General features: G+C 39.3%; 1 protein-coding gene across 1 annotated transcript in view; it reads right to left on the bottom strand.

Annotated features, from left to right (window-relative positions):
* Positions 1 to 5,565: 5,565 nt before the first annotated feature.
* The window catches only part of MTFR1 (mitochondrial fission regulator 1), a 65,839-nt gene continuing 55,943 nt past the window's right edge, over positions 5,566 to 15,461 (bottom strand). The window contains exons 5-8 of the mRNA XM_058528793.1: positions 10,805 to 11,040; positions 8,797 to 9,055; positions 8,040 to 8,208; positions 5,566 to 7,163 (exon numbers count right to left, since the gene is read on the bottom strand). Of these exons, the coding sequence (XP_058384776.1) occupies positions 7,095 to 7,163; positions 8,040 to 8,208; positions 8,797 to 9,055; positions 10,805 to 11,040 (733 nt within the window). The 3' untranslated portion in view covers positions 5,566 to 7,094. The remainder of the gene's footprint in view (positions 7,164 to 8,039; positions 8,209 to 8,796; positions 9,056 to 10,804; positions 11,041 to 15,461) is intronic.

The following is a 15,461-nucleotide window of genomic DNA, read 5'->3' as shown; positions in this document are numbered from 1 at the left end:
ATGATGCATCCAGAGTCTCATAAGGATCTTTACAAGCTCACAGACCAAGTACGTCAGCACATGGAGAGTGGAACTCTCATAGCAAACTCTCATTAACCAAGCTTACAATAACTGATGTTTTTAAAAAGTGTTAATATTTTAATTTGCAATGAGAAATGTAACTATCAATCATTCTTTCCCTTTAGGCAAATCTTCTTGGGAAGCCAAATTATGATCAGCCGGTTACTTGCTGAGCATGGATTCTGAGCAAGGGAAGCAAGCTGCCTCATGCATCTGTCTCCCCATGGGGAGATACCTGCTGATGCTCATGTTTGTGGACCAGGGTTCTCTCTTCCCCTGGACTCGGCCAGTAATTTCTTCTCCACGTCAGCTGCCGGTTGGCACATCCAGTAGATATGTCAGTACCTTCCGCCTTGTCTCAATTGAGCCTGCCTGGGCTCCATCTGCCTGTGTACGATTGCTTACTTCTGCTCTGATCCATTATATGTTTCTTATTGTTTGATACTCAAAGGATTAGCTTTTTATTTACACATTCTCAAGGGGCCACACCTCAGCATTGCTCCCATTTCCTGCCTACACGTATACTAAACCCATTGAAAAGCTGTGTTTTGTTATGTATATGTGGAACTCACCATCACAGCCCTGCTTCTTAAATATGACCTATACTCCTTGAACACTGATTTTCTAGAAGGATTTGAGGAAACAGTTCAGTAATTTAGAAGATCACATTTAAAATAAATGATTAAATATTATGGAACAGAATACAAAATTCACAAGAATTTTAAGATAAAACAGGAGACTTCAAAGAATTGTTGAGCATGTAGCAGCCCTTGGTGGGGCTCTAGGCCCAACACGTTAGTGGGGGGACATCTCCTCTGCTCTGGAGGTAAAGGTCCTTGGAGAGAAAGTTTTGGCAAGCCTTAGCTTAACAACAACAAAAAATCTGGTTCCTCATCAATATTTGTACTCTGTAAATGTGATGGTTTATAATGATCCTCTTTTTTTTTTTTTTTTGTGAGGAATATCAGTCCTGAGCTAACATCCATGCCAATCCTCCTCTTTTTGCTAAGGAAGACCGGCCCTGAGCTAACATCTATTCCAATCCTCCTCCTTTTTCCCCCCTTTTTCTCCCGAAAGCCCCAGTAGATAGTTGTGTGTCATAGTTGCACATCCTTAATTGCTGTATGTGGGCCGCTGCCTCAGCATGGCCGGAGAAGCGGTGCGTCGGTGCGCGCCCGGGATCCAAACCCGGGCCGGCAGTAGCGGAGCGCACGCACTTAACCGCTAAGCCACGGGACCGGCCCCTATAATGATCCTCTGTATAAAAGAAGTAAATATTTTATGTCCTTTGCAAACATGGGAAAACATATTTGTACCTGAGGTACAGGTTAGAGGTGCTAGTAATTCTTTGAAGATTCCTATAATGGTCTCTTTTTCCAAAATGCTTTCTTGGCTCTTAAAGCTTTCAAAATTTTCTTAAAACTTTCACATCAGAGGTTTACAATGTTTTCATGTATACTTTTTTTAATGTATAAATTATTTTGTTTCAATCCCCTCCCAATTAGGATCTCCTGCTTGGGAAAATATACAATGACCAACAGCTAATATGCATTCAGTACTGTATTTCAATAAATGTGCTGATGAATCACTATAGCATAGCATACATTTGAAACCTATAGTTGTACAGATGTGTGCAAGCCAGTCAGCCACTCCCTGCTTGCTAAGGATCCGCAGGCAACCTGAGTCTTTTGGAAGTCCCCTAAGGGTCCACGGTCTACAGATGGAATGACCACTACTTAGGGGTGAGCTGATGGGGGGCACACAGCAGGTTTCCTCCATCTTGTCTCCTGTGCTCAGCATAAGGCTAGTGTAAATTGGGCCATCAATAAATGTTTGTTGAACAAATTAATTTGGTATTAATGTGTTTTCTTTTTAGCTGTCAGTTTATCATTAAGAGAAATTGGAACTACTCTATGCTGAAGTCATGTGGCAAGCAGTATGTGAGTTCCTATTGTGTGCAGAGCAGTGCACTGGGTGTAATAAAGGGGTATTAAAAATTATAAAACATGGTCTCTGTTCTCAGAATGTTTGGGTGACAAAATGATGTGTGAAAAGTGTAACATAATATAGCAGGTTTTTGTATTGTACAGAATGAATGCAAAGTGTTGGGGTGTTTAGGAGAATGAATTGTTTGGTTAATGATTCGACCATTTCTGATAATTCTTCAATTTCATTATTGTTAACATCCATGAATGGTAAAATCATTTGGCTTTCAAATTTGATTTTAAAATATAGTCTTAGATGTTCAGTATGATACTTTTAGTAAAATACTTTTATCAATCACAATAACATTTTTTACTTTTACACCTACACTTTCTAAGTCATCCTGAAACCTATCTTGAAGTCTGGTAGAATGCTGGGGGAAGAGAGAAACAACCCTGTTTTTAATATTCGATTCCTTTTTGGATGTAATTTAAAACTGAAGCACAGTGACTTATTGGTCTATTGCAACTTTAAACTGGCCCCATCAATAGTCTTTGTTTAGAAATTCCATCTTATAGTACAACATTTATCTTTAAGAAATTTCATCTTGTATTACAACATTTATCTTTAAGCTATGCATACATTTAGATGAGATTTTTTGAGCATAAATTTGAAGTGTTGCTTTACTGCTGAGCCATGTCCTATAAACAATCAGGAGGCTGCATGATATCCCAAGTTCCTTTATCTTAGCTGAAATTTCTAAAAGTTATATCTCTAAACTTTTTGAAGGAAGTATCATAAAGGAGTGTGTTTAAAGTTCCTATTGGACATTGGCAGAAAACAGAACTTCTGAATTTCCATCTAAGAATCATCACAAGATAGATAGATAGGGGTTAGCTTTTTCCATTAAAGGGAACAGAGACTCACTCAGATTACTTCAGGATCACTGGGGCTTTATCATGAGGATTCATGTTCATAACAATGGAGACAAACCCTCATGAGGGCTGTAGAAAGCAGAAACGGGGGTCTCATCATTCTGAGATGTAGCTTCTTGATGAATCTGCTTCTCCCACACTCCTGCGCCTCTTCTGTCTCTTCTCTACCTTGCAGTGTCTGCTTAGAAAGGCTGTATGATGGAGTATAGTTTTAAAAAGTGTCTTTATGGCTAGATAGGCCTGGGTTTGGGTCTTTTGTCTGTATTAGCTGTGGATCCTTGGGCAAGTTACCTCATCTTTTGAGTGGCTTCCTAACCTGTAAAATGTCTGTCTCTTAAAAGTAAAATAATGTGTTGATACATAGTTAAGTGTTCAATCAATGGCCTAATTCATTTCCTCATAATCTGTTTTGTATAAACTGCTCATGGATACAATTGAACCTCATGACATCCTTATTTGAGCTCTGAATACTAACTGCCTCTCTCTCTCAAGGTTTCCTATTCAAATTGCTGAGAGACTCTGATTGGACCAGCTTATCAAGGCTGTGTCCTTGGTCACAGACCAGTCAGTCTGTGCATTACCAGGTATTCCCCCTTGCAGAAGGGAAGGCAGAGGTTTCAGATGCTGGGCAGTGTGCCGTAAGGTTGGGTTGGGTTAAGGAGAATCTGGGTGACCTGACTCCCAAGGTCCGTGTCTTACGTACTTCTTCTCTACCCTTGTTGCTACACCAGTATTACAGAATGACTTCCCAACCATCCTCGAGTTCTTATCCTTTTTCACCCTTTAATGAGCAGCAAGACTGGCCAATGAAGAGGGATGGCCATTAGGCAACATTAACAGAAGGCTCTTTCTTTATATCTCCGGTAAAAATCCTGTTATGAAGAGTTTGGCCTTTCTCCCCAAGGCTTTCCCAGCTAGGAAAAAAGCAATTATGAGGGCCGGCCCCGTGGCTTGGCAGTTGAGTGCGCACGCTCCGCTGCTGGCGGCCCGGGTTCGGATCCCAGGCGCGCACCAACGCACCGCTTCTCCAGCCATGCTGAGGCTGCGTCCCACATACAGCAGCTAGAAGGATGTGCAACTATGACATACAACTATCTACTGGGGCTTTGGGGGGAAAAATAAATAAATAAAATTAAAAAAAAAAAAAAAGCAATTATGAGAGACTGCTCTATTATAAGCCATGGCTGTTTGGTATGGGATGGGAGGCACTCCTTGGGTTATCATTTACCTTTCTGAGAAGGTCTAAATTACACTCATGTTCCACACTAACCTTATGACAGGAGTTCTCTGTGACCTTTAGAAGAGGCTGGAGAAGAGTGGTGACAGGCTCCAGCTGTAGGAACATTAAGGCTTCTACCCTATATGAAGTGGACTAAGGACAACAGTCTCAGGGAAACAAACATACAAGAGTTCTGAATCCTTACTTGGTTATGTGGTTTTTATCATCCTATCTGTTCTCAAGTGACCCCATTAGTACCAATGAGGAGCCATCTCACAAGGTTTACAAAGAAAAATAAGATTTTTAAGATATAGGTTCAATGGGGTAGCTCAGAAGAATGTTGCATCTCTGGGATGAGACAGGGAAAGAGGAGAAGGAATGGCTGAAGGCTGATGAGAAATATTGTGACAATAACAGTCATAAAGCCAAGTGTCTCATTCTGCCTGGCAATCTCAGAACCGAGTTTATTGGGTTAACTCCTGAAAGTTTAAACTTCTATCTGCCAGATTCTAACCCACAGAGAGAACGTCTATTTTTGGAGAAGTTATCAGGACTGTTTATCCAAGGTATTTGTTTCTGGTAGTTGTTACCGCATGTTGACTTCCTCACCACTGAGACACAGACTCAGGAATTCCTAATAGAGCAAGAGGACAGGATTCTTCTACCAAAGGGCTTGTGACTGGGGAGACAACCAGAACTAAAGACTGTGCAAGTAGGTGCACAGGGTGACACCTCCAGATACCGAGGACCATGAATCCTAGGAGAAATCTGTCTACTGGAAACTACAGTGACCCCATGTAAAATGACATAGGTAATAACTTATTTAGCACTCTACTGCTCATAGAATATGTTCCAAATCATTATTTCCTTTACTCCTCAACAATTTTTTGAGCCGAGCATTATTCCCATTTTAAAAACAGACATGACTTGGCCAGGATCACATACACACATCGCATGTAACGCCAAGTCCAGTGCTCTGACTCATATTGTGGAAGTAAAGGAGCCCCTGGACTAGTCAGAACCACAGCAGACAAAACATTATTTCAGTTACTTAACTTTTTGAGCCTCAGCTATAAAATGTAGAGTTTAACTATTTTTAAAGTCTTTCACTTCAGGGATTATGTTGGGTGGGAGAACAGACACTGGATGAGATGGGCGTGAGGAAGATGGCAAAGCAGGTCTCACCCATCCCAGATGTGGCTTGGAGGCTTGGAACCCTGAGGAAACGCACCCCAAGTGACTGCCCTTCTCTTTTCCTGCTGAAATCCCTATAAGAGAAAGGTGAATGAGAGGAGATATAGTTGATCTTAAGGAATATATTTCCACTTGACAAATGCAGAAAGCAAATTATTCCTAAGAAGCTACATATGCAAAATAAAAGAATCTTGCCTATTGCAAAAAAAGAAAACATATATATAGGCACTATGGTCCAAGGAGAATAAAAGTTGGCTTTATTTCAAAACAGTAACTTCCTTAGGTTGAAGCACTGGCCAAAATTTAATACTGATGCAAATATAAATTTCTTAGGTCAAAATATGTATGTGAGGCGGATTTTCTGAATTTCTTTTAAAGGCAGAATTTTTAAACCATATAAAACAATTAGAAACAATGTACATTAACAACATGCGTAAAATAAGCCACAGTTCAAATTTAAGCTGAATAACCAAACCATGTAAATTACCTCAACTAATATTGGCTAATATTGAGAACATTGCACATATTTTCAATAACTTAAAAGTGAATGTCTATCTACTTTCCCGTCTCCTAATCCCCCCAGGAAGTACAACTAATTTTTTACTAGATTTAAATAATAAATCCAAATATTTACTCATGGTAGGAGATTCTGGCATTAACTACACCTAAGTTTAACAAAAATACAGAAAATCATGAAGACTTATCAAACATTTAAAAACGGTCACTTACAGCAATCCCTTAGAGGCCCTAGATGAGAAAGGCCATTGTCCACTTTCTAATGACACCTAAGGTTTACATTGCATAATGTAATTCAACAGAACAGCATTCGGAACAATGATAAACAACTTATAGGAAATCCTTTCTCAACAGTTCATTATAAAGCTACTACTCTGCCCAATATTAAAACTTTTAAAACTCCATTATGCTGACATTTTCAGAAGTATTAACTTTGCAGCAAGTCATCTTTACGATGCCATTTATTAAACTGAAAGAAAAAGATGGTACATTCTGATTTTTACTTAAAAAAGAGATTTAATTCAATAATTTGATTCCTCACTATTTGAAAACTACAATTTCTTCTTCCGCACTGAGCGACACTGAGGTGAAGGCAGCTTTCATGGTCCTTGACTTCCCCGTAAAGGAAAGCCTATGGAATTTCAGCAGTGAACACTACCCGGTTCCTACTCAAACCCCCTCTCCAAGAAAATGCGAGAGAGAATCTAAGATAAAAGTTCACGGCAAGAAGATTCTAATCTCAACTATCTCACTCCAACAGCTCGTGTTATACCAGCTATTCCATCATGAATAGTAAGTGGTCACTGAGGATGAATGACGGTAACAGTACCCTCACTGCTGTCATCACTAAATGTACACAGACTGTTTCATATCCAAATATATGCATATAAAACATTCATACAGATAAATTAGTGTTAAGAATTAAAAACTCACATCTACAAATATCCTTTGTTCTGAAATCTATGTAATTTTTTCAAGCCTGGAAACCTCAACATCCTGACTACATGTTAAAAACATGTTATGTCAGAAGACACATATGCCGTGGAGAACTTCAGAACTGACCTTCTCAAAAAAGCAAACACAAACTTTGCATGCTTTTGTTATTGCTTAATCCTCTAATTTGATTTTAAAGGACACCACTCAATACAAAATTCAGGTATTTACTAAATCGTGTTGATTTCTACTAGCCAAACAGCCCTAACAAACCAATAGCTGAAGCAGGATAGTCTTCCTCAGCTCATTGTCTGTTAAGAAGTTGAAACATTTTCAATTAAAGCCTTCATTTTTCCTGTAGACTTCAACATGTGTGGCCCAAACTAGAAAAGAAAGAAACAAAAAGTATAAAGATATTGGTTCATAAAACAGTAATGATATTCCTCCCTCCCAGTCATGGATCAAAAGGCTGGGTATGTTCTCCACGAAAAACCAAGAAGCAAGATAATATTAAAATCTTTACGTAATGACAGGTTATTCTAAACATGACATATCAACAGAATGAAAGGCAAAGAGGTAACCAAATTACTTCCTAGAAAAAAAAACTACAATCATCTTAGCAAGACCCTCGTTTAGTCCAATTTTACTTATTTGAGTGAAAGAAGGAAATACAAAGTTTCTTTTTCAATGTTTTGGGAGTTTCAGAGATGCTAGAATTTCTAAGATCTCTGCCTCTCTGGAATAGATAAGCACACATCACCCATGATGTAACTTGAATAAAGGGAATGCAAAAGTTAATACTGGAGAGCCTCCATGAAATCTGCTCAATCTGCACCTATGACACAGCACACATCCCCCCAGGCCTAGGTCAAGTCTCACCCTCCGGGGAAGACCTTCACAGGGTGCCCTAAGAGAAAATGATCTTTCTTTACGCTGAATTTCTATATCACAACATGTCTATTGTCCTCAGACATAAATTGTATTATAATGAATTTCATTTCATTATACTTAAATATAAATAAAACACAGCATGGAAAATCTGACATTGGAAATGCTAAGTAGTGAAACCAGGGGTGAACTTTTGCTTCCTTCTTTATGCTCTTCTATAAGTAATCAACCTGTAGGTAGGGACTAGATCCTGTAGCACATCCTTCTGAATCTTGCAGAAGACACAGCTGAATGTCTTGCAAAATGTAGGTGCTCAGCAATGGAGTGAACTACCGCGTTGTACCAGGAAAGGAGTCTGACCTAATACTCACCAACACTCTTTCTGAGGTGGCCTCTGATTCAGATTTTGGAATTCCTTTTTCAACTTCACCTTGGCTATCGCTTCGATACCGATAAGCAAATTTCTTTTTCAGAGCCTCTGCTATGAGGGCAGCAGGGTCGGTAGCATCTACTGGTTTGGGCTTTACATCTTGTTCCGGCCTTAGAGAAGGGAGGAGAAACAAGGGGACATTTCAGTATGCTGGCATCCCTCAGCAGAGTACTTCGTGTGCCTTCACCTCCCTGACAGCGCTGCTCCAGCATCCCAGAAACTCGATAGAGAGACTGACAGACACTGAGAGCAGTGAGATGGAAACCCTATATTTAAGGCTCAGTAAAAGAGTACAAAGGTGCCCAACAAATAGCCTCTCAGTTCATCTCAAGAGCATCGATCATGCTCTCCTTCAGGGTGATTACAGTTCCATCTTCTCCGCAGGCCTGGTGACTACCACAAGCAGGTACACGACACAGCTTTACTGAATGAATGACTGGACAACAATAATCAAGACTTTACAGGAAAGGGTTTCAAATGCAATGGGGGAAAAACTAAAGAGTGACCTGGAAATGTTTATTTTGCCAATCTCTTAGTTAACTGTGTGTAGGAGCCACAGGGGCCCATCTTGTTTTAAATTAAAAACCGACTGTTCATGGTAGTCATGTTATAAAACAAAGTTCTCAAGAAGCCTAATACTTTGTTTTAGAAGACATTAAAAAACGAGGGAAGTGAGAAAGAAGGTAAATGTATCTCACCTTTTCACTGACCGAAGCTTCACACTGCTCATATCTTTTAGGATCTCTAGCATATTTGGCATTTCAGGTTTCTTTGGACTGTTCTTAACCAACATTTTTCCAGCACAGGCTTTTTTCTCTCTTCGCTCTTTAATCAGATCAATAGCAGACACACTTTGGTGGAGCCCTGGCGGAGGGAGGGGCGGGGGAGGGGGTGGAGGAGGAGGGGGTGGGACAGAGGGTGGTGCTGTGGTCACAGATGTGGTAGAATCTAAGTCACCTACAGAAATAAGGAAAAATCAATTTAATCCTGATGGTAATAGGCAAATAAAATATTTTTAAAAGTAAAATTATATTAAGGACTTTTGTATACCTGAAAACAATATCCTTAAAAAAAATCTCAGTTATGTAAGTAGAAAGGAGGTTTCAGTTACTTGGTTAGACTCCTAATGCCTGAATCTCAGTCACTGTATCATTTAATCCCAAACTCTCCAGATGGAAAAGTTCCATTTAACTTAACAGGGGTGTTTTTGTGATATCAAATGTTCAAGTCTGACTGTGGCACAGTTTGAACTACTTTTAGATGAAATACAAAGCAGTCTGTTCTGCTTAAATAACTATCTTCAATATATACACAGTTTGACAACTTAGTACTATAGTAACTATTTGAAAAAAATTTGATAAACTTGTGGTTCATTTTAAGTATATTTACGTATAAGACGTATTAAGCATTAAAAGCCTGCATTGACTTGAATGTGTTTGAAAGAAAAGTTTTAGGTTTATTGTTGAACAAATTTCTGGAAGAAAAAAAAAGTTATGCTTAATTTCCAAAACAAGAAGCAACTATGATAAGAGTTAAAGTGGTTATAAAATAAGAACCTAAAAATTCATCTTTCTGCTTAATTGGAGGTTAGAGAGTTGTTCACTGGGTGAACTATATTGATTAGAGGAACTCGATGCAGAAAAGTTTTACTCAAGGGATTTAGATTATAAAAAGAACATCTAACGTAAATCCCCAAATTTTCTCACTATCTACGGCACTTTTCCTCGTCTACCAGAAGAGGGAGGTAAAGCAAAAGAGAAACGCAATTTAAAGTTAAAAGAAGAAAAGGGCAGGACTTCCGGTTTTTAAAAAGTTACAGGAAAATTTCATTAAGTAACACGGATTACTCCTCAAGTGCCCGAGTGCACTCGCCCTCTGTCCGTCCTGGCGGTACCCAGGGTGGATGAGGTTTCCAGGCTGGATCGCATTAAACTCCAGGAGCACAAGCAAAATGGCTCAGGCAGAGGAGCCGTCCTCGTCCTTCAGACAGAGTCGGTTAACACTGAGCCTAGCCAGGACTCGGGAACAACACTAGGAAAAACCACCGCTACTCGCCAACAGGTTAATGGACTAGGATTTCAAGGTTATGGTTTCTTCTCCAAAGTGACAACGCCACACAAATAAAAGCAACAGTATTAGACCAGGAGTCAGAGGACCTGAATTCACTTTCTCTTCTGGGCAAGAGGAAGAGAAATGACTATTAAGTAGCTACTAGTGCTAAAGGCATTTTATATAATTTCCACATTTACCCCCCAATAACTCCATAACATAGGTAATATTATCCCCATTTTAGAGCAGGAAAGGGAGGTAGAAAAGCCAAGTACTTCCCTCAGGACATGCAGGTAAGTAAACAGCACTCATTCCTGCCAGGGCTGTTTTGAGATTACCTCATGTCCGATCTGAATGGTGCCATTACCACAGACAACTACATTTCCCATAGAAGTCACATGAGCAGTAATTCAACCGTACGAATTCCAGGGTTTTGCAAATATACTCACTCGTCATCCCCTCTGATAGCATCAAGAGTGTTCTAAACAAACAAAATCCCCTTAAACCTGACTGGGTTCTGTACTCGACTATGCAAAGAAGACTTGCCCCCAGCTTTCTAACAACCCCAATGGCTGCTGTTTGCTAATAAATTTTCAAATTACTGGCATTCTCCTAATTTCCAGTTTGCTGGCAAAAACACATGTAGGACTTACAGACCTGCAACACGATTCCGCTGTTCTTGCTGGGTCACGATTTGGGCAATCTGAGCTCTGAGAGCAGCGAGTTCGTTTTCAAGAGCACAGATCTTCTGCAGTGCTTCCTCGTTTGCCAGTGCTGTCGTTTTGAGGTGCGGCTCTTCTGGAGAAGGGTTTGGTAAGGAAAACTGCCTGCTCAGGGGCTTCTCAAGGAAAGGAAGGTCATCCTGAAGGGGTTGCCTTGACCTCACCTCTGTCCTGCAAGGAAGATAGAAGGTTGGCTGTCACAGGCTTTGTAAGGGAATATGAAAAATCATCACTGCCAATTAATCAGAACATATCTGAACATAACATCTGGGAACCACTTCTCAGGCTGTCCTTACACAAATCCCCTCCTATAAGTTTCAAAACAAGTTTCAACAGAGCGCTTGTCAACCTGATGCAGATACACCCCAGCCTCGGTTTCTCACTGCCATCATTCTTAATCTTAGTCTCTAAGAACATGCACAAACCAACACTATCAGGAGCCATCACAGATTCTAACAATGTTTTTTACTAATTCATGTTTTGTTTTGAACTAAGGTGAAGAAACTTTTTAACACTCTTAAAAATGGTAAACTAATACTAGTTGTATTTGACAACAAAATCCCAAGAGTAATGCATTAGCCCTTCCCCAGGGCCTTGGCTTCTGCATTTCAATGACAGTGTTTTCCATTTATGATAGAATACATCAAACTGTAAGACATGTTGCAACAATGTGGGCCTAATACAGCATCAGAAACTGAAAAGGAGACAAAAAGAATCATTGTAATTGAACCCATGCAGTCACTACATAGGCAGTCTCATTTTCACTTGGGTGTAAAAAAGGGGGTATTCAATGTGCACTGCTCCGTAGCTCCAAATGGAAGTCTTTTGGGGTTGAGAATAAAATTCAGATTTCTTTTCAAGGTCAATTTATATACTTATCCATTTCCTCCTATTTTCTATAATTAGGTTTTCCCAGCCTCTAAGCCTTTTACGTTTTTTTTCTTCCAGGTTTATTGAGGTATAATTGACAAATATTGTATTTATATAATTGTATATGTACAACGTGATGATTTGATAAGCGTATACATTTTGAAATAATCACCACAATCAAGTTAGTTAACATATCCCAGTTTCCCTCAGTTTCATGTGGTCATGTGACTACGTTCTGGCTAACAAGACGTAGGCAGCACGTGGGTTAGTCGTCTAGGAAGGCTGCTTCAAGGGAGATGACTCCACGAGAAAGCAAGTCCTCTCAGCTCTATCCCACCCCCCTCCCTCCTCCTGAGAGCCTTGAGTACAAGGTGATGAGTGGAGTTTGAGAGTCACAGAGGGCCAGAGGCTGACCCTGACATGGAAGCCAATGCTAAGGATGGCAGAGAGCCTGGCTGGGTCGCTGAGGACACTGCGGAGCCGCTGTCAGCTCCAGATGTTCTTGATTTCAGAGAGAAATAAGCTATTTTGAGGGAAAAATAAACCTCCATCCTGTTGAAGTCACCATTATTTGAGGCTTCTCTGTTACATAAAGTCAAACTTAATCCTAACTGTTATAACATTCACCAACATTCAATTCTATTTTAGTTTTCCTTTACTGGATATTGGTATTTTTTTTCGCTTGAGAGCTGTGAAAATACCTTCATTCTACCTTGTGTTTTGAATGGGGGAATTCATGGACCTTTAGCTTTTCATATTACACACTGAATTCAGGTGTTTTTCCTCATATCTAATTTTATTTATGCCCTGTTAATTGGACTACCATACACAGAGGATGCTTGCAAATTGTTTTTTACCCGTAACATTATTAAACAAAAATATTTGGAGAATAAATGTCCCAGTTCTTACCCAGCCCTAGCTTACCTAGCAACCAACTTTAATAATACTAACTTTATTAATTTTATTTAATTTGGAATATTTGTGGGATAGGGAAATATGTTTGGCTTGCAAAGCTTCAATTACCGTTGACTTTCTTAGCCCCACACTGGGAAGAAACAGGTGATGACATTTCTAAAGAAGCACATGACGATTAAACAAAAGTAAAAACTCCTATAAGGAACAGCACCAATGTTTTGATTAAATATATTAATATGTTCTTTGAAAGATTGTGTTATATAATTAGAGATTAGATGCATGTGCTATAATCAATCTGCAATAAAGAAAATAATTTTAATAAGACATTAAAATTTTGAAAAAAAATTTTTATGGCTCTTTGTTGATGCAACAGGCTAAATTCTGATTTCTACCTACCTTTCACAGGGTAGGTCAAGTAATTTTGTTAAACAGCTCTATACAGTAAATAAATTAAGTTACAAGTAGATAGAAATTAGTCAATCTATTGAATGAAGTTTTTTGGGGGGAGATATTTATAATTACATTTAGTGTCAATATAATGTCAAATATTCTTATTTAATTTAATATCCTTCCTAACTATATTCTTGGTAACTTTTTATGTTTTTAACAAAACAGAACACAATAACGGTTTTTTAAAAAAATACTTCTTGAAAGAACTAGGAGAATTGCTGGTAGGTAGGATAGCAGTAGTGACAGAATTTTAGTCTTCAGAAGAGATCTGGGTAAAATACAGAAATCTCAAATAAATGTAGAATTAAAGTGTCATACGTGTTCAAAACAACAGAGAAAGAAGGAAGAGCAGTAGTAACCGAGACCGTGCACTCAGAGGAAGAGAGTGACTGGAAGCAGAGTGTTCTCAGGACAGAGGATGGGATGCCGCTGCCACGGCCATCAGAGGTGAGGGGCATCTGGAGGGTGCCAGCTGGATGGAAGGGGACCTGAGTAGAGAGGAGAGAAACACAGAACCCGCAGATAAAGACTCATCTCTACCACCCCCATTTCCCAGGAAAGTTGAATTCTGCTTTGTTTATCAAAACATACCTAAAAGAATAAATATTCTCATATCTGGGGATGCAAGTGAGGATGGTGGTTTGTTTTCCTATCATGTACGGGTGCAGAGATTTCATGAAGTCTATATTATAACAGCAAATAAAGTTAAATTTTGGATACCAGAATCTTTAGTGCTACTCAACAAAAAACGATGTTATAATACTGTTCATTCAAGAACTAGTGGTTGGGCCGGCCCCGTGGCTTAGCGGTTAAGTGCACGCGCTCCGCTACTGGCGGCCCGGGTTCGGATCCTGGGCGCGCACCAACGCACCGCCTCTCCGGCCATGCTGAGGCCGCGTCCCACATACAGCAACTAGAAGGATGTGCAACTATGACGTACAACTATCTACTGGGGCTTTAGGGGGAAAAAAAAAATCAAGAACTAGTGGTCACTTTAATAGAGTTTATCCCCACCTAAAATTCTAGACATCACAGGATCCAAAAGTATTACATGCTTATGTTTGTTTTAAAATGTTATCGTTCAAGTAAACCAATCTTCAAATGCTATGAACATTTACTCTTCAATATCCAGAATTGAAACAAGATAATATGTTAATTTGGATTAAGATATCAACTACAAGACATTGTTTGAACAGCTTACTTTCTTTAAAATATCTTCTGGCCAAAATAAATGGCAAGAGAAAATTAATGGAAACTGAACAGTAACTAAAATGTTAAAAAAAAATAATTAAGCTTCTACCTCTCCCTGTAACTCTTGCAGGTAAATTTCATCCTTTTTTTCCCCTATTTACTGAAAATTAAGGACGAGGCACTCATTAATCTTGAATACCATTATGCCTGGTAAAAGAAAAAAAGTTCAGGGCCTTTAGCAAAATGATTCAAGTAACAGTGTCAGATCATCTGTATTTTATGTCTATACTATTTTCATAACCTTGATTATATAGATTCTGCATTTCTCTATATGAAATACTACTGATGGTCATGGGTTCAAACAAAGTAATTATAGGAAACGTGGAGGTTTAAGTGTGGATTTTTAGAAGCTGAAAAAGGAAAGTAATCCTGAAATGATCATGTCTTCTCAAAGACACAGAGATTCAATGTGTAAAGGAGCTCAAGAAGCAAAAACAAAAACCTAAAGTGTTGCCCTGCAATGTTCTTCCTTGCGTATGTAAAAAGTTTAGATGCTATGAAAATTCTTAGACATGCCCCTTGCTTTAAAAGTACAAACACATACACTTTTTCCAGAGACATCCGTTTTATAAGCCAGTCAACAAATAATTCATTCTCAGAACCAATCTGTTTGCCCTCCTTCAGAAGAGAGGGCTGTTAAGAGCTAGAATATAGAAGCAGAATTAATCCAAACTAAGAGAAATGCTCTTTGCTAGAATTTTTGTGTATAATTCAGAGAAATTTTAAGAAACAAACACAAATATAAAAACAAAAACAACAAAAAGAGGCATCAAGTATGGATGTCCCAAAAGCAGAAGACAAACAGCCAAAGTATTTCTTTTTTTTGTGAGGAAGATCAACCCTGAGCTAACATCTGTGCTAATCCTCCTCTTTTTTTTCTGAGGAAGACCGGCTCTGAGCTAACATCTATTGCCAATCCTCCTCCTTTCCACCCCCTGCCCAAAGACCCAGTAGATAGTTGTGTCATAGGTGCACATCCTTCTAGTTGCTGTATGTGGGACATGGCCTCAGCATGGCCGGAGAAGCGGTCCGTTGGTGCGCGCCCGGGATCCAAACCTGGGCCGCCAGTAGCAGAGCGCAGGCACTTAACTGCTAAGCCAGGGGGC

Source organism: Diceros bicornis, chromosome 33, assembly GCF_020826845.1.
Source record: "Diceros bicornis minor isolate mBicDic1 chromosome 33, mDicBic1.mat.cur, whole genome shotgun sequence".
Classification (NCBI taxonomy): Eukaryota; Metazoa; Chordata; class Mammalia; order Perissodactyla; family Rhinocerotidae; genus Diceros; species Diceros bicornis.
This window is presented reverse-complemented; position numbering and strand designations above follow the sequence as displayed.